The sequence below is a fragment of the Schistocerca gregaria genome, chromosome 2 (assembly GCF_023897955.1).
Source record: "Schistocerca gregaria isolate iqSchGreg1 chromosome 2, iqSchGreg1.2, whole genome shotgun sequence".
Lineage (NCBI taxonomy): Eukaryota > Metazoa > Arthropoda > Insecta > Orthoptera > Acrididae > Schistocerca > Schistocerca gregaria.
The window spans coordinates 249,227,948-249,247,753 of record NC_064921.1 but is presented as its reverse complement, the minus strand read 5'-3'; the positions used below and the strand labels follow the sequence as shown (position 1 = coordinate 249,247,753).

At 38.8% G+C, this 19,806-nt stretch overlaps 1 protein-coding gene across 2 annotated transcripts in view; it reads right to left on the bottom strand.

The window, feature by feature from the left end:
- Nucleotides 1-15,289: 15,289 nt before the first annotated feature.
- Nucleotides 15,290-19,806, bottom strand: part of LOC126336785 (uncharacterized) — a 1,589,831-nt gene continuing 1,585,314 nt past the window's right edge. For both annotated transcript variants that reach the window (XM_050000805.1, XM_050000803.1), the window contains 2 exons: nt 18,830-19,044; nt 15,290-17,043 (listed from right to left, as the gene is read on the bottom strand). In XM_050000805.1, coding sequence (XP_049856762.1) covers nt 16,628-17,043; nt 18,830-19,044 — 631 coding nt within the window. In that variant the 3' untranslated portion in view covers nt 15,290-16,627. The remainder of the gene's footprint in view (nt 17,044-18,829; nt 19,045-19,806) is intronic.

Here is a 19,806-nt window from a genome sequence, read left to right as displayed (position 1 = left end):
TTAGAATAATGTGTTGGCATCAAATGAGGTAATGATTCCAGTAACTGGAAAGTGGAGTTTTGCCTATAATATTATGGTTGGTTACTTTGGCTGTCATTCCTTAGAGTCAGTTTTTGTACTTTAAGCAAAACATGCATTTATTTGTTATCTGATGAGGTATGTAGTATTAAGAAAGTGACAGTATAATGAAGTATAATGGAATAAATGAAGTATAGCTAATAGAGAAGTAATAATCATAATTAATAAGAAATATTATGTGAAGTGGTGCTAGTTAGGGAACCTAACTTTGCAGTAGCTTAATTTTTGTGAATGCATTCCTCTAGATAACTAGGTTGGTAAAGTAAACAGGCTTCAGTAAATGGTATAAGGTTAATGAGATACAGGCAAATATGGTTTTTTTTGCTATGGTGAAGCATATGGGTTAACTAAAGCAACATTTAGTATTAGGAAGATAACTTATGGCAATACTGAAGAAAAATGTTCTTAAATACTAATACACTGATGAAGTATTGACTATATATGGCTGTGTGTTTGGTGTTTCATTCTATGCAAATTTGGTCTTTACAGTTTTGATGCTGATTATCTCAAATAATGATGTGCTAGAGAAAAATGTTTTGCTACTCAATCAATTGTATTTGAATGTCCTGACAGAATTTAACATTAGTAAAATGGCACTTCTGGGAAATACTAAATAACATTTGGAATTTTTTTTTTTTTTTTTTTTTTTGTAATTTGACTTTGGTAAAGTGAGTACTTTGAATAAATGTACACAGTAGTATTAAACAGCTTCCATCCCCTTAGTTTAATCCGATTATTAATGATGTTATGTAATGCTAATGTAAGGAAATATACTCTTATTCCTTTATTTTAAATGTTTTTCCTGGTTCTCATTATAATATAAGGGTAACTGTATGTATCTAATATGTAAGAACTGCCTGATTATATTAGGAACATTTTATTACAAGTATAACTGAAATATGTATATATTTGCTAATATATGTTATTGTGTGTGTATTTTTCTTGTAATTGTTTGCTGAGCACTACAGTAAGCACGGACATTGGAAATGATAACACTGCCTAGACTATGGCAGACTGTGCATATAAGTGCATACCAGAAATCTAACTACTCTACCAGGGAAGTCAGTGGGCTGCACAAGTATATTGATCAAGGATCCAAATGCATTCATACAAGACACAGCCAGGAGAATAATGGAACAGGTTTACAACTGCTTCGCCACCAACAGTTTATCCCTTAACTCACAAAAACTTGTCATAGAAATTCCTAAAAACTAAAAATGATTTACAGCTACCAGAAGTAGAGATCAATGGGGACACACTGGACAAAGTCCCATGTGTGAAGATTAGATTAGATTGGATTAGATTTACTTTCATTCCATTTGATCCATAGTGAGGAGGTCCTCCAGGATGTGGAACATGTCAAAAAAACCAATAATGCATGACAAATATTTACAACTAAAACAAACAAGCTAATGTACCATTCCACAGGTCCCAAGTGGAATGATCGTCATTTTTTAATGAACACTATATGAAAGAGTCATTTTACAAACACTAATGCACTGAATTTAAAATAAAAAAGTTTATTTATTTATTTATTTATAAGATAATAAACCTGTAATACAACTACTATAATACTTATTTACAATGAACACATTACTGCACTGAAATTAGACACACACAAATCAGTTGGTTTTACTGAGAAATTCATCAATGGAGTAGAAGGAGTTGGTCATCAATAAATCCTTTAGGCTTCTCTTAAACTGAATTTCATTGCTTGTTAAGCTTTTTATGGCTGCTGGCAAGTTATTGAAAATGTGTGTTCCTGAATAATGCACACCTTTTTGTATGACTAAGTGACTTTAAATCCTTGTGAAGATTTATTCCTATTTCTAGTATTGGTTCCATGAATTGAGCTGTTGGTATGAAAACGTGATATATTTATAATGACAAATTTCATTAAGGAATAAATATATTGGGAAGCGGTAGTTCCCTAAACAGGCTTCTGCAGGATGTAATTCACACCACATATAACTCTTACTGCACGTTTTTGTGCCCAGAAAACTTTAGCTTGGCATGATGAATTATCCCAAAAAATAATCCCATATGACATTATGGAATGAAAGTAAGCAAAGTATGTCAGCTTTTTCATTTTTGTATCTTTATCACTTTATTACTTTATCCTCTATGTCTGACACAATTCACACTGCAAATAGAGATTTGTTAAGATGCTTAAGCAGTTCTGTGGTGTGCTCCTCCCAGTTGAATTTATTATCCTGCTATAATCTCAAGAATTTAGCACTGTCCACTTCTTTTATCTGCTTATCATCCTATGTTAGGCATACACCCCTTACAAGTTCTGAGATGAATGTAGTGTGTTTTTTCAAAGTTTACTGACAAAGAATTGGCTAGGAACCAGTGATTAATGTCCACAAATATTTTATTGGCTGATATTTCTAAGGCTGCACTTGATTTTCTATTTATTGCAATGTTTGTATCATTGGCAAACAAAATGAACTTGGCGTCTGGTAATGTTACTGATGAAAGGTCATTGATATACACAAGACAAAGTAAGGGCCCCAAAATGGAACCTTGTGGGACCTCACATGTAATTAGTTCCCAGTTGGATGATGCCTGATAGCTTGATACATGTCTCTTTCCTAATAACACCCTTTGTTTCCTGCCAAAGATATAAGATTTGAACCATTTTGCAGCATTTCCTGTTACACTATAATATTCTAATTTATTTAAAAGAATGTTGTGATTTACACAGTCAAATGCCTTTGACAGATCACAAAATATACCAGTTGCTGCAATTTTTTGTCTAATGACTTAAGCACATTTTCACTGTAAGTATAGATAGCATTCTCAATATCAGAACCCTTTAGAAATCCAAACTGTCACTTTGACAGTATGTTATTTGAGATAAGATGGTTATAAAGCCAATTGTACATTACTTTTTCTAAAATTTTTGAGAATGCTGGCAACAGCAAAACTGGATGGAAATTTGATGCTATTTCTTTATCTCCCTTCTTAAACAGCGGCTTAACTTCAGCATATTTCAGCCATTCAGGAAATATTCCACTGATAAACGACTTGTTACACAAATAGCTTAATATGTTACTTAGCTCAGAATCACATTCTTTAATTAACTTTGTTGCTATTGCATCATACCCACTAGATGTTATTGATTTTAAAGATTTTATGATGGACATTATTCCTGCTGGGGTAGTGAGGGTCAAATTCATATTATGGAAGTTACTTGAAATGTCTGGTCTGAGGTATCCCATAGCAGCATCTACCGAACCTGACAACCCAATCTCTTCAGTAACAGTTATAAAATGTTTGTTAAAAAGTTCTGCAACACTATACACATCTGTCACCAATGTATTTACTCTTAATGCTATTCGTTCCTATTCATGTCTGGTTCTACCGGTCACCTTCACTGTATCCCATATTGTCTTTATTTTGTTATCTGATATGAGCATCTTTTCCTTGTAATATATTTGCTTTGATGTCCGTATTACGGTCTTTAATATTTTGCAGTATTTCTTGTAATGTGTTGTAGCATCAATATCGGAACTGTTTCAGATTGACAGATACAGTTTTCTTTTTGTTTTACAAGATACCCCTATTCCCTGAATAATCCATGGCTTGTTTGTACACTTTGCTCTAACTTTGGTAAGTTTTGGGAGAAAACAGTGTTTGAATAAGGTTATTAGCAATAGTGTTACATTTTTCATTCATGCCATGAGCACTGTAAACATTAGTCCATTGAATGTTTCTGAGGAGTGTCCTAAAATAATCAATTTTTTGACTTATTGATTACCCTCTTGAGCTCAGATTTAACAGATTTTATATCCTGTTCAGTATTAACATTTAACAGAAGCAACTGCATGTCATGGTCTGAGAAGCCATTGAATATTCGTTTTGTAATATAATTTTGTTCATTGCACTTTTCTATAAAGATATTATCAATGGCTGTTTGTGAGCCATTGGCTACCCTAGTGGCGAACTTTACAGTGGGAATTAAGTTGAATGGTAGTTCTTATTGGGAGAGTCTTTAAGGAAATCTACATTGAAATCACCAGCAACCACTATTTCTTTGTTTCTGGTTCCTGAATATCCAAATGCATAATAAACTGAGGTGGTACCAGCCTGTGGATAAGTTACCCTAAAAACAGAGTTCTACCTGCTTTGTGCACAGATATCTCTCCCACTGTGTTTGTTGAGTTGTGGTTCAAGGTTTGTTTATTAAGTGCAACACAATGGTTATGCAGAACACAAGTACAACACTAGAAATCAAGGTCAGGTGTAGTCAATTAGGAGCTGTAGGTGAGAATTCAGGTAGCACAGCAAAGCCTAAGTCCCTCACAGTGGTGATTACAGTTATAAAAGCTGGATCACGGAGTCTGAGGATTGAATGGTGAGGGCATGCAAGTGACAATAGGCATGTTCACATGCTTATTTTGGGATGGAAGAAGCCGATTGGCACCATGTGGCACTGGAAGACTTGTCCTTGGCTTGTAGCACTGTTCGTGATGTAATCATGGTGATTTTCACACAGCTGGTGGTGGGCCCACACAAACTTGATCACACGTATCAAGATCTGATTCACTGGATACAGCAATGTTGACCTCTAAAAGACTGCTACCATACTTTCACTTGATTTTTTCTTGTGGTATAATCTTCTCTGGGGCATAGAGAAGTGTGCATTAAGAATATTGTGTGGAGTTGATAGCTGAACATCTTGCAGAAGCCTCTTCAGGGATCTAGGAATTCTTATATTTACATGCCAGTTCAAATGCTCTCTAAGGACATTTGAGGCTAATAGAAAGAGTGAATTTAGAATGAACTCAGCAATTTGTAACCACAATACTAGAAGTAGAAACAATGTCCATACAGACTGTGCATCCCAATCTAGAGTTCAGAATAAGTTTCATATTCTGGTGTAAAAGTCTCAGACAGGTAGCCAGTGGGCATCGGGCAGGAAACAGAACATCCTCAAATATTTAAAAACAAAGTAAAAGAACGCCTCATTAGACACTCCCACAATTTATCAGAATATTTTGACTCAAGAGTGTAAATTCTTTGTGCCTCTACTTTTTGTATTAGATAGATCATCATTTTGCCAGTACATAGACAGCTGATCGTGGTGTGTGTAAAGTTACATAAATGCTTCATTTTACTTAATAGCGCCTCTGTGGAGCAGGGGAAGGAGCAGCAGCTTTTTCAAACTACTTGTTTTTTTAACATACATATATAAAGTAATCTACAAGTAAATTATCAGTTTGAGGAAATTGTGCTAGTCATAATTTGTCAGTATACTTTACAGAAGTAGCCAACAGTCGTGGCTTCTCCCCATTAATGTATAACTTGACTTGTTACAGATTTTTGAATGTTCTCCTTCATGGTGGGATTTGCAGAATACAATGTGTGATGAATGAATGAATGGATGGATGAATGAATGAATGCTTCTGCATGGTGTTCAGTTATCAACTTCACACAGTATTGCTCCATGCTTTATATTACCTGCCATGATGTAGCAGCTCTAGACACTGGCTGGTACCTTCAGTGTCACCAGTTTCATTCAAGCCTCCTCCAGTTATTTATTTTTTATGATTTTTAACTTCTGAAATGTTCTGAAACCTACTTATTTTTAGAATTTACTAGAACATCATATATAAATAGGGGAGCACTCTCCACTGAGGCAGGCAATTCAGCTCCCATATGTAATTCGTGTGTACTGAGTAAACATTCTTTCAGTATGAAGAGTTATTTCTTGTTAGTGAGCCAGCTCTCATAACTGGTACTTGATTCCAGATTCTTTGTTGTAGTTTTGTGGAGATGCCAGATATCTCAGTTATCAGTATCTCAATGGCTTCAACAAATCTGCATGATAACTATCACTTTCACAGGCAGGAAACCACATACAAACAGTACATTCCTCTAATTGTACAGGTTGTCAAGTTACCAATGGCTACTGTAATACTTTGCAGCCCAATGCTCCGTACAAAATGGGTCCAGTTAAGCCACATCCAGTTATGAGACTTTTCTGAAAGCCATATAAGGTAGACTGATATGATTCTCAAGTGTTGTTTTTCACTCTGAAAGAAGTATCCCTTTTAAAGACTGAGGGATACTGACAGGTTGACTGAGAGCTTAAAGACCTCCCCATTATGAACAAATGGGCCTGTTGTTAAGCTGCAGCCTTCTTCACAGCCAAGTGAATACCAAGTAACGCTTGGAAATGTTCTCAGTGAACTTTTCAAGAAAATCCAACATGTAAGGCACTATGAATCTAGCAATCAGCAGTTGCGAGTACTGCAGTGGGAGATAGTGTGAGAAAGCCATCCAAGTTCCCACAATCTGCAGGAGCCATTGCCCAGAGACTTATCAAAGCAACACATTCCGATCCAAGTTTCCAGAAATAGCAGTTATGTATGCATAGTGTGTGCTTACTTGTATGAATGTGTGTGTGTGTGTGTGTGTGTGTGTGTGTGTGTGTGTGTGTGTGTTTTCTCTTCTGGAAAAGGCTTTGGCTGAAAGCAAACTTGTAGCAGTTCTTTTCATTGTGCCTGCCTGAAACTCAGTATGGCATTTTTGTGGTAAGCAGCAGTCTGCCCTTTTCTTATGCTGTTGATATTCCAACCTAGAGCTTCCATTGTTTGATAAATAGTCAAAGAAGAGATACGAGGGTTTAAGATATTCTGGAGACAACTAACATAAGCAGTTGCAATTTTATTTTCGAACGCCACAATGAGATTTAGTAGTAACGGCCATTTTCAAGTGGCTTTGAGCCCAGTGTTGTGGAGGTTTACAGACAGACTCTGAAACCAGTCATGGTGTTTGAAAATAAAATAGTAGCTGGAGCTGTTATTGTTTTCAGCTTGTCGCCTCTGTTCTATATGCTGGACAAAAATTTATGACATCTTTTAATACTGAATGTAGATGGTAGGAACCAGTAGCATTGAATCTTGAACCCAGCCAGGAGGAAGTGGCATTGCCAATTTAAGAAGAAGTATGTTGATCATTTTTACCAATCTCTACAGGTCAGAACAAATGGACAAACAGAACAGAACCTGCTGGACTTAATGCAGCAGTCATCAGACGCAGCCAATGTACTCAGTGAAACAGATACAACTGGCTTCCCCACAAGTTTTATCACTGCACAGACAGATGGACATTTGGAGAATAGAGGATAACACACCAGTCTGTTTCCACTGCAGGCACTTTGATTGTCATATGCTACTGAAAAGAAAGAAGAAGTGTTTGACTATCACTTTGCTACAACAAGTCAAACAACAGAACAATTCAGTACATAACAGGCAACTGCAGGTGACTAGAGCTGAATAGTGGTACAAAGCCCATCACTGTACCACAGTCAGTACAAGATGGAATCCAAAATTTTCAGGACTAGTGATGCCACCTGGAAAGTAGGAGAAGTAGATCTTTGCACTGCTTGGTGGTGAGAGCTGCGTATCTGAGGAGTCAATGTGCAGAGTGGCATTATGCTGGGATGTGTTGCATGTTCACGGTGATTTCTGTAATACTCTGTGTATGGAGTGTGGCGATTTTATGATGGATCAGAAGGCACAACGTGTTGACGTGTGCACGGACCTTCATCACACCGCTTCTGATGATCCACCTCTGGTTCGAAACTCTAGAGAGAATTCAAGAAGGACCGTTGGTGGTGATAAACACCCTCAAAGAACAGGACTTCTAGAAAATGTTTGACCAGTGGCAGAAGTGCTGGGACCGGTGTGTACGTGCGGATGGGAACTACGCTCCTGGAAATTGAAATAAGAACACCGTGAATTCATTGTCCCAGGAAGGGGAAACTTTATTGACACATTCCTGGGGGCAGATACATCACATGATCACACTGACAGAACCACAGGCACATAGACACAGGCAACAGAGCATGCACAATGTCGGCACTAGTACAGTGTATATCCACCTTTCGCAGCAATGCAGGCTGCTATTCTCCCATGGAGACGATCGTAGAGATGCTGGATGTAGTCCTGTGGAACGGCTTGCCATGCCATTTCCACCTGACGCCTCAGTTGGACCAGCGTTCGTGCTGGACGTGCAGACCGCGTGAGACGACGCTTCATCCAGTCACAAACATGCTCAATGGGGGACAGATCCGGAGATCTTGCTGGCCAGGGTAGCTGACTTACACCTTTCTAGAGCACGTTGGGTGGCACGGGATACATGCGGACGTGCATTGTCCTGTTGGAACAGCAAGTTCCCTTGCCGGTCTAGGAATGGTAGAACGATGGGTTCGATGACGGTTTGGATGTACTGTGCATTATTCAGTGTCCCCTCGACGATCACCAGAGGTGTACGGCCAGTGTAGGAGATTGCTCCCCACACCACGATGCCGGGTGTTGGCCCTGTGTGCCTCGGTCGTATGCAGTCCTGATTGTGGCGCTCACCTGCACGGCGCCAAACACGCATACGACCATCATTGGCACCAAGGCAGAAGCGACTCTCATCGCTGAAGACGACACGTCTCAATTCGTCCCTCCATTCACGCCTGTCGCGACACCACTGGAGGCGGGCTGCACGATGTTGGGGCGTGAGCGGAAGACGGCCTAACGGTGTGCGGGACCGTAGCCCAGCTTCATGGAGACGGTTGCAAATGGTCCTCACCGATACCCCAGGAGCAACAGTGTCCCTAATTTGCTGGGAAGTGGCGGTGCGGTCCCCTACGGCACTGCGTAGGATCCTACGGTCTTGGCGTGCATCCGTGCGTCACTGCGGTCCGGTCCCAGGTTGACGGGCACGTGCACCTTCCGCCGACCACTGGCGACAACATCGATGTACTGTGGAGACCTCACGCCCCACGTGTTGAGCAATTCGGCGGTATGTCCACCCGGCCTCCCACATGCCCACTATATGCCCTCGCTCAAAGTCCGTCAACTGCACATACGGTTCACGTCCACGCTGTCGCGGTATGCTACCAGTGTTAAAGACTGCGATGGAGCTCCGTATGCCACGGCAAACTGGCTGACACTGACGGCGGCGGTGCACAAATGCTGCACAGCTAGCGTCATTCGACGGCCAACACCGCGGTTCCTGGTGTGTCCGCTGTGCCGTGCGTGTGATCATTGCTTGTACAGCCCTCTCGCAGTGTCCGGAGCAAGTATGGTGGGTCTGACACACCGGTGTCAATGTGTTCTTTTTTCCATTTCCAGGAGTGTATTTCAAGAGAGATTAGTCATAAGGTAATGTTTTCAACAGATGGCAGCACCAGTCCCGAAAATTTTGGATAGCACCTTGTATTTATCTACTGCTCACTGCATTTGTTTTCTGTCACCAGAGACTCCAGTCTCTTAGCTGCTGAATCAAGAGAAACAAACAAGGTGACCATCAGGGGTAGTCTGCTGCAGATGAAGCTGCTCGATAGACATTGCTTGCCACGGTGTTCCAAGATGTTGGGAAATCACATTGATGTCGTCATTGACAACCATCCTGTCCACGCACTATTCAAATGTGGGGCAACATTTTCTGTTACATCAGATGCTTATCACCACCAAAGACATTGTGCTGATGGATGAAAAATAGTTCCTCTGAATGATTGTCTATTGTTGAAGATACATATGCCATGCATCAGCAAGACAGGTTCTAGTCATGCGTGAAAGAGTTCTCAGCCACACAAGAGAATCTATAGGTAAGCAATGATGATACCATCAGAAGTAAACAAGGAAAACTCTGGGACACCAGTTCCTATAAACACCTGCAACTTATCATTAGGGATATGTATGTAGGATCAGCCAAACCAGTCCAGGAATATCGTATCAGTGACACTGATAGAGAATCATGCTACACTTCCATTACCAACTATATATCAGATAAATCTACTATCCAGCCACCAATATGCCTCATCTTGATTGAGTAACAATGCCTGAGAATGTCGACCACTGTGCATACATTTTTGGGCAGATTTAGGTCCATAGTGGAGGTGAGGCATACCAGATGACTGAATGTGAAACATCATATCATGGGAGTCATCCCCCCCTCAGCCAAACCTCATATAGGTGTGTCTCCAGTTCCACAGCACATATTCAGAAGGAAGTGGACATTATGTTGCATCATTCAGCAGTCAAAGAGTTTTTGGCCCTATCCTGGGGTCCTTATGTAGAAGAAAAATGGCTTACATTGTTTTTGTGTAGATTACTGGCAACTGAACAAAATCATCAAAAAGGATGTACATCTCATTACCACAAACTGATGAAACCTTGGACTGTCTTATGGGAATGAATCATTTCTCTACTATGAGTGTACATACTGGCTACCAGCGGATTGAAGCTGACTGGGAACAGATTGATTCAATAGTTCCGTTTTCCTCTGTTTGATCTGTGTAATTTTCCAGACACCTTTGAATCCATGATAGACAACTTATGTTGATATCTGATTACATTATTTTATATCTGATTACATTATTTTCTTCTCAAAGACATTTGAAGAGCATCAACATAAGTTAACAGATATGCTGAAGTGTTTCTGTGGCACCAGTCTTCACCTGAATCTGAGAAAGTGCCTCTTTGTCACCCAAGAAATAAAATTCTTTTGGGATCTAGTTAACAGAAATGAAGTCCAGGCTGATCCAGAAATTCCTGATGTGAAACGTTTTCTCAGAAAGCATTTGTTTCTTCTCTGTTACATTCATTTCACTTAGCTTTTCGTTCATATTAACTCATGCATGATGTTTAAGCAGTAATCTCTGCCTTACATGCAACGGCCTTGCCACAGTGGATACGCCGGTTCCCATGAGATCACCGAAGTTAAGCACTGTTGGGCGTGGCCGGATCTTGGATCGGTGACCATCCAGCTGCCATGTGCTGTTGCCATTTTTCGGGGTGCACTCAGCCTTATGATGCCAATTGAGGAGCTACTCGACCGAATAGTAGTGGCTCCGGTCAAAGAAAACCATCATAACGACCGGGAGAGCGGTGTGCTGACCACATGCCCCTCCTATCCACATCCTCAATGAGGATGACACGGCGGTCGGATGGTCCCGAAGGGCCACTTGTGGCCTGACGACGGAGTGCTTCTTCTTCTGCCTTACATATTATCCTGTCTTCCACTTTAAGCTCTCAGGTTTTGAAATGTCGTCCAGTGCTGTCCCCAACAATCAGTCTCTCTTTCTCATACTGTCCAGTAAGTCTCCCCTCACCTGCAGTTCTGGATGTCTTTCCCAAAATCTACCACTTTTTCTAGACCTCTCCAGTCTTTCACTTCACCCCTCTTCCTTCCCCTTCAACCAAACTGCCTGAAGAAGGAGAAAGCTTGTCTAATTGTTATCTTTTATGTGTGTGTTCTGCTGCCATTTGGTGAGCAGATATTTTTAGGTCCAGTTACCTCAGTTTGTCAAAAACTGCTGATTGTATTCATTAAATAGCTTAAAAGTGACACCTTATTGGCCATGGGAGTGGGTACTGAAAATGAAGAGTGACTAGATGAATCTCTTGCACTGTGGTCGAAAAGATACTGAAATCCCTTCAAGCTCTGTATTTAGTGTCAGACCATATGTCTCCCATCTGCAGAAAAACTAGCCATTGTCCAGTCAGATGCATGCTCATCAATCACAGAGTGTGAAAAGATACCATGGCGGGCACTTCTGAAATCAATCATCCACAAAAGTATAATAAGCCAACAGAGGGATTTATGGCGAGGGCAAACAATTCTCAAAAACATCATCCTTACAAGGATGGTGTGTTCTTAATCAGCCATTAAAATGTTAACTTATCCCATCAGCCACCTTACCAAGAGTCCTCTTAAAGTACGTACACACTGCAAGATCACGTCAGTAGCCAGCCTCTGTGCTGAGATGGATGTGCTGCCACAACCGGTGGAAACTCACAGTGATGTACCTGGTATACATGTCCTCTGTATCTGTTCAGTGTTCCCCCACAGTGAAACTAGGCCACCCTTCAACTAAAATGTCTATGGAATGAGACGACATTCTACTGGATACCAAGACGTGGGATTCACATTAAACAAATTACCATCCGCAACGTCTACAATGGTACAGGGTGCTGACCTCCATACAGTCATGAGGTCATAAATCTGTTGGTAGAGTAGCAGTTGAAGACCATGTATAATGTGCTAAAGCCAATGAAACTTACTATATGGGAGCATACATCTCCAGATCAGCTATTACCCTATATTGCATGGATTTCTACTCTGGGAGCAAGAATCTGTAGATGTTCAGGGCTTGTGGCATATGAACATCGGCATGCTACACATTTGAAGAGTGTAGCCATTTTGAATGTGATGGCAGCTCATGGTTTTTGTGCAGGCTCCTCATATATTCTGTGTGACAACATGAAGTGTCACACCTCTCAGTTCCTCTTTTAATTTTCCACTCCTGCTTGTTCACATATTGTTTCCTTCTTCTCTTCTGTAGTCTTGCTTCCTCCAGTACTGTCTCTTTTAATCCCAATGTCTTCCCTAGTGGAAAAATGCACACCCCTGAAGTTCCATCCAAGCACTGTCCTTCCATCACATTTCCTCCTTTCCTTACCATTTTCCTTTCCACACTAGCCACTGAGCCAAGATGGCTTCTTTTCTCAGCCAAGATGGCTTCTTGCTTCAGACAGGTGGAAGCACTGTGTGTGTGTGTGTGTGTGTGTGTGTGTGTGTGTGTGTGTGTGTGTGAACACACTATTCAGTTGCTCCAGGTGCCCACCAGAGGTCGCCGGTCATGGTCCAGTACCTTAATTGTCTGCAGCCAATTGCTAGCAGCCCCGATGGGCAATTGCTCTACATTCCATTCACCGAAACAAGAGACGTATTGTAAACACGGCAAGGCACGTGACCACAGCACTGCCGTTAAGGTGTGTACAAGGCAGGGGCGTCAGAAATTAAAAAATGAAAGTCATGTTTTTTTGCAATTTGGCACTTGAACATGATAAAGTGATCCGAGAAATACCTTCCAACACCTTTTTTTACATTACATTAAAATTTATTGTCACTGAAAAAGAGAAATATTTAAGCGTGTATCGTGTGATAAGTGAGTACAAGGCCACACACTTTTTTAAGTCTCCCAAGAAAGGAAAGTTACGACAGTAACTTTCTGAAAGTGTTGACGACTTCAACAGAAGTGCGATATGAAGGAAAGTACATGAATATTTTTTTCGTAACGAATTGCCAACAAATGACAAAGTGCTTACAGTCGTGAACGAAGATGCAGATCTGGGCAATTTTCGGAGAACTGCATTTTATAAGTTATTGAGAGAAATGAATTTCAAATATGTCCAGCGTGGGCACGATAGCATGCTAATAGACAGGGATGACATCATTTTATGGAGGCAGCGTTATCTTCAAACCATTAAACAGTTGAGAGAAGAAGGCAGAGCCATTTACTATTTGGACGAGACGTGGGTGAATGCAGGGCATACCCGAAGTTACGTCTGGGTAGATGACACTATAAATTCCTCAAAACAAGCGTTTCTCTCCAGATTATCCCCCGGAAGCAAGGGCCCATCAGGTAAAGGGAAACGTCTGATTATCGCACACATTGGCAGCAAAACAGGGTTCATTGAAGGACGTTTGTGGATTTTTGAATCCAATGAAAGTGGAGATTATCATGAGGAGATGTGCGCCGAAACCTTCGAGAAGTGGTTTCAAGATGTTCTTCCTCGGCTTCAGGAAAATGCAGTTATTGTTCTTGATAACGCGCCGTACCATTTCGTAGAAAAGAAAAAGCTCCCAATGCAAATTCCAATAAGTGCGAAATATCAGAGTGGCTAAAATCTAAAAACTTTGATTTCGAAGACAGTATGTTGAAGAAAGAACTTTTAGATATAGTTAAAAATCTCAGAACAGCCCACAACGAATACGCAATAGATGAAATGGCGAAGAATGCAGGGAAAACTGTTCTCAGAATACCAATGTGAATTAAACACCATCGAGTTAGTGTGGGCCAGATTCAAAGGCTATGTTGCAGCGAAAAACAAAACATACAAAATGCCGGAAGTTAAACTACTACTAGAAGAACCAGTAAGAACATTGACTGCAGAGGATTGGAGCAAGTGCATCCTCCATGTCGTAGAAAAAGTGGAAACAAATGTGGAAATTAGACTGCATTATAGAGGAGGGAGAGGAGCGGTTTGTTATAAACCTCAATGAAAACAGTTCAAGTTTGACAGAGTGAACCTCGTTTCGTTCTTTATCATTATTATTACTGGTATTGTTATTAAAATTAACAATTAATTGTGTTTGAATGAAGTGTTTTGTTAGCAACCTGAATGAAAATAAATCTGCTTCGACAGAATGAACTCAGTTTAACATTACTGTTAAATTATTTCGTACATTGTTGCCCAGGTTTCTCATAGTCCGCTGTGACAGCTCGGCAGCCGACCGAACGGCGCCAGCTGCAAACCGTGCACTAAGGATTTTCCACACCCCTACGATCATGTGAACACCGAATGCTTTCTCTGGAAACGAGCGTAGTCACTCACGTGACACTGTTTATGTTTCGTCCCAGCTCTCAGTGAATAGAATATATATTGTTGTGCACTGTCTCCGGCCACCAGCCTGTAAATGTCACTAAATAGTATTTACCTGTCACTTCAATGTATTGTTCCACTTCTATTTACACTGTCACACCATGACCTAATAAAACTGTAGAGTTCTTGTAACCATGTCTTTTACTGAGTACTGAACCACAACACTAATAATCGATGAGGAAATTTAGTACATGTACCCATCACACTGGTTCTGTGTCATTTGTCTTGCTTCAAGGAAACTGACCATGACCATATTGTTACAATTATTATGAAGGTTTTCTGAAACACAGAGTTAGAATTTTTCAATATTTAATCCCATATGGGTCATAAAAACAATTTTTTTTTCCTTGAAGAAAGGAGATTGAAATGAATTAATTTTTTCTTTCAAGTGTGTTGTATTACCATATATGTCATGGACTTCTCAAGAGCTGCAGAAAATGATAAAATGACGACAATGTATTATTTGCCACATTTTACTGTGAAGTATGGTCAAAATGTAGGAGACATTATATCTCAAGTCTGCAAAACTTTTATTCAAAATTCTTTGGACACTTAATGGATTTTAGATACTAAAGTGAAATTGGATACTGTTATAATCAGAACATCACTGTTTGTATTATCTCTCTTCATTTCCAGGAAAAGTGATAAGCGTACAATGTATTCTGTAAAAGAAATCTCTTTACAGAGAGAGATAGAAACAGATCCAATAACCTTTAGCATCTTTGGTTTACTATAAGTAACAGAAATCCATATATAAAATACATTCCTTTAATAAAATACTATGAAAAATGACATGTTATATAATTCCCACTACAGTACAAACTACCATCTTCACAAGCTTCTGACAAACACACAATCACAGTAATTCCTAATCTGGAACAAAAAATAACAAGGAGATATACCATCATGATGTACATAAAAAAGCATTGCACTCCCCCTTCAACTTCATCACAGATGACTCCTTCGTATCTTTTGAAGTAATTAATTAATGCTAGAGTACAGTATACACAACAGCAATAGTTTCAAGGCTTAAAACACATTTAAACATTTTATGTTATGAAATAATGCACCAATGACTTTGCTTGTTAAGCACTATCTCACTATTCTTCCAATGATAATAATTGAAATATTTTACACATAGAAAATGGACTGTGAAGATGTCACCACATTTTCACATTTGAAATGAATGCTATTATCTCACATAAAACATCTCTTTCCTAAAATAATTACAAAGACAAATATGATTAAAATCACAAACTTGATCAGCTTTCTCTTTTTTAAACATTTTCTATGATTATAATGTATACAATACTATTCTAAGCGTGACTTTTTATTGTTTACAACGTCCATATTTATTATTATGTTCCCTGAGATGACTTCACATAAAATTACTTTTTACAATTATGTCAATTAAATTTTCGATAGAAATGCTACTGAAACATGTACAACAACCATTACATACTTATTCTATGTAACTACTCACACAAGCTTTCATAACATTCACATTAATTAAAACTTTTGATACTCATTTTAAGTACACAAACAATATAAACTCCTTACAGCAGTGAACATAATGTCACATTCACTTCTATTGCACCAAGGTACTTTCACAGAGGACCAGGTTACCATTTATAGAAGATTTTTTAAGGTTTTCTTTTTTCCACACAAAACTATATAACTCTTTTTTTTTTCATAGCACCAAAGCATAGAACGTCATGTACACTTTACATAAAATCAAACTGCTTTACAATATAATAAATAATTTATACGTCTATTTGATATAAAATAATTTTCAATTTCTCTGACATAATCTTTATAATAAATAGGCCTGTACAAGTTCTTAGAATAAATATACTACAAAAAATGAAAGTGCAAATGACCATGACCAGTCTGGACAATGCAGTCGAACCAAAATTATAAAGCTCACCATCACAACAATCCTCTTTGAAAGTAATTGCACATTTCATTGATTCCTTAAGCAGACTTAAAGAGTTCAATTTTTGAAGTTAAAAATACAGTGCTATCCCAGTCACACAACTCTTGTTCTAGAGGAACACTTAAATGTCACATTCACCGGCTTCCTCCTGATGTCACCTAATAAACACCTTCTCAACACCGAGTAACTGCCGCACCCTATCATTGTACTTCACTAGGGCCACCTTTGATGACCTCACATTAAATTTTTCACCACCTCCCACCAGCTGACAGCACTTTGCTTGTTCTAGGAAGTCAGCCATTTTGAATTCACGCAACAAAGCACGAGCAGGTGAGGGTTTTGTAGGATCAGGACTCAACTGTCTAAGAAGTGTGTCTCTCGACTTTATGCGCAGAACAGCAGCCAGATCTTGCAGTAAAACCCAGCGCTCCAACGCAGGTTCCCCATGCAATCTGTACAATGCAGGTAGGACCTGCTCACTGACTTCAAATTCAATCTCTGCTTCATCTTCTGAACAAGGGTCGAAGGTAGGCACGTCCTCCAATGGATCATAGCCCGCATGTAGAGGATCTACAAAACACAAGTTTTCACAGTGGAAAAGAAGCATATAAAATAATATGAATCATACTGCCTAATTCATTATTTGTTTGAATAAAATAAGAAAATCTGAAACAAATGAGATTGTTATGTAAATGACAAGAACAATGGAAGATCTCAGGTGAAATATATATGGAAAAGAATTTCCCAGATTTCCAAATTAATTTTTTCCGGGTGAAAATGCACTTATTCCATACCACAGGTTAAAGTACATTTTTTCATTGTTAAGTGACGATATACTTTTCCTCAGAACTGTAAAAAGTATCAATCCTTAGAATGGTAAAGATTTTATACACCGGTGTAGAACTTTCTGGCACTCCCAGCAAAAACAACACAGTTTGGAAAGATCTTTAATGTGCGGCAACATGTACACTGCATATTTTGATATTACAAAGTATAAATACTGATTCACCAATAAAGCACAGTACTTTCCAAAACAGAACACGAAAGTATATTCTTGCTTTGATAAATATGGCTACTGATGATATTTTTCATCAAGAAGATTTCAGCTTTCACATGTAATACTGGTCATCAAAATATTTTTGCTGTTTTTCTGAGTGTGTGTGGTTAAGCAGGATCATAAGAGCACAGCTTAAATTGCAGCAGCTGAACATTTCTGACAAACATGATTGTAAATTTCACTGCTGTGCACTGAACACTTCATGGGTTACCAGGCTGAACATATATTCCATCAAGCACTTCAGACTATTCCATAGCAAAGCCAATTACGTATGAAATTGTTCAAGAACTCAAATTTTGCCATTACTGTTGCATAATTTGTAATCTTTGAACGAACTAAATATGAGAAAGTAACCTTGTAGATTGGTCTTTTTTAGTGTGTGTTACCCTTTAAGATACATCAAATATGACTGTGCTAGTAAAATTTTAAATGATGGCATAAGTGGTTGGTCATCTGGGCCTGAAATTTCTCTAAGTTACTGGTCCTCAACGTGTTAAGTTTTGAAAGAGACAAACAACCCATGATTTAAGAAATTCATCGCACATTCTCACACGTAACATAATTTGTTTTGCATACCAGGAAATTCACTAAGTAATGCTTCTCAAACCAGCATTCACAATATTTTCCCATGACCTGTTAGAAACATAGACGGTTGTGATGTCACACTCACCGAAAGCACTTTGCTGTTACAAAGTACTGCATAATCTTTGTCTTAAAGTCTTTGACACGTTTTTCTGTTGGTAGACGCTTGTATGTGTACTGTGTTTTGTATTGTAAACAGTGCATTTTCTTTGCAACTTAAGTTTTATTTTGGTGTTATTCTCTAGTTTATGGTTTATTGTTCAGGTTAATGGGTTATTGTTGCAGTATGATTTTACAGTAGGGGGCTCAAGTCAAATTCTTTCACAGAAATTTAACTAAAAACTAAAAGAGGAGAAATTACCGGAGTCCTCAAGAATTCCAAACTACTTTCCAGTTTTGTCCCGGATCAAAAAATTCCCGTATTTTTCCCAGATTTCCCAGTTGTCTTTGGAGTGCATACACGCTGAATATAAAAATTTGAGAACAGAAGAGGCACTGACCAACAGACAGGTAAATACAAAAGACAAATAGCTAACTGAGCTTTTGGACAAAGTAAAAGATCATGTAGCTAACAGAAACTGTTATCTATACTCTATGTCAATATGCTACTCAACACCTTTTTTATTGTGTGAGTAATAATTCATCCACATACAGACATTTAAAACATAAAAAGGGGGGGGGGGCATATAAGTATTTCAATATGACACTTGTACTAACCAGTACATTGGGCAGCTCCTAGAAAGTTCCATGTTGGTGCAGATATTCCTTGAACATCAGCAAGATATTCAGAAAGCAATCGTTTGCAGAGGTCATCGGTAGTTAGCCGTAAAGGAGTCAACCCTTTATATGTTGCCAAAAGAGGATCAGCACCATATGACAACAACAGCCGAACAACTTCAACATGACCATTTTCTGCAGCTTCATGAAGTGGCCTGGAACAAAGAGTTTTATACATATTTTGCAAGATAAGACTAATTTTATAGACTGCTGAGAGAGAGAGACATCTCTTACAAGAGAAATATTGTACCAAACGATTTTTCCCCTTGAAGTACGTAAGCTAATTTTTAAAATATTTCGAGGCAAAAAGCTATGAAACTTCTTGAGAGATAGGAAATATGCAAAGTTCACCGCAAAAGACTAATTCAAGACAATGTTTACAATATGTTCATATTCTGTTCAGACAATAATGTCAGCAGAACAATTATTAACAACAGTAATGATATGAAAGTAACAATCAATCAATGTGTTGGAAGCTCAGTATTCGGGATAGTAGCTACATATAATCACAACTAAGAGGTCATATAATTTCATACAAATATATTTTATTGTCCTACAAGACAGAAAGCATGTTGTCACAAATATCGATCACAGTGAACTAACTGCAGGTCCAGAGAGTTTAGTTGAGCTACCTCAGGGCAGTGATATTTTTCCAGGCAACTCCACAGAGTTACAGCCCCACAAACGCAATCAATACCTTACATCTTACACTACTACTTGTGTTCCCTCCTTGAATGCAGATACTTGTTAAAGTATCTGACCATTGTACCACAAGAAACATTGCAAAAACTGATTGTTATTCTTCCCACTCACTTCATCAGTAACACACAAATACAGGATTAATACTAACAAAATCAGCTTTTCCTGTTAAATCTATCAACTCTTGTTGCAGTTTTATTTCAAATTCATTAAAAGTA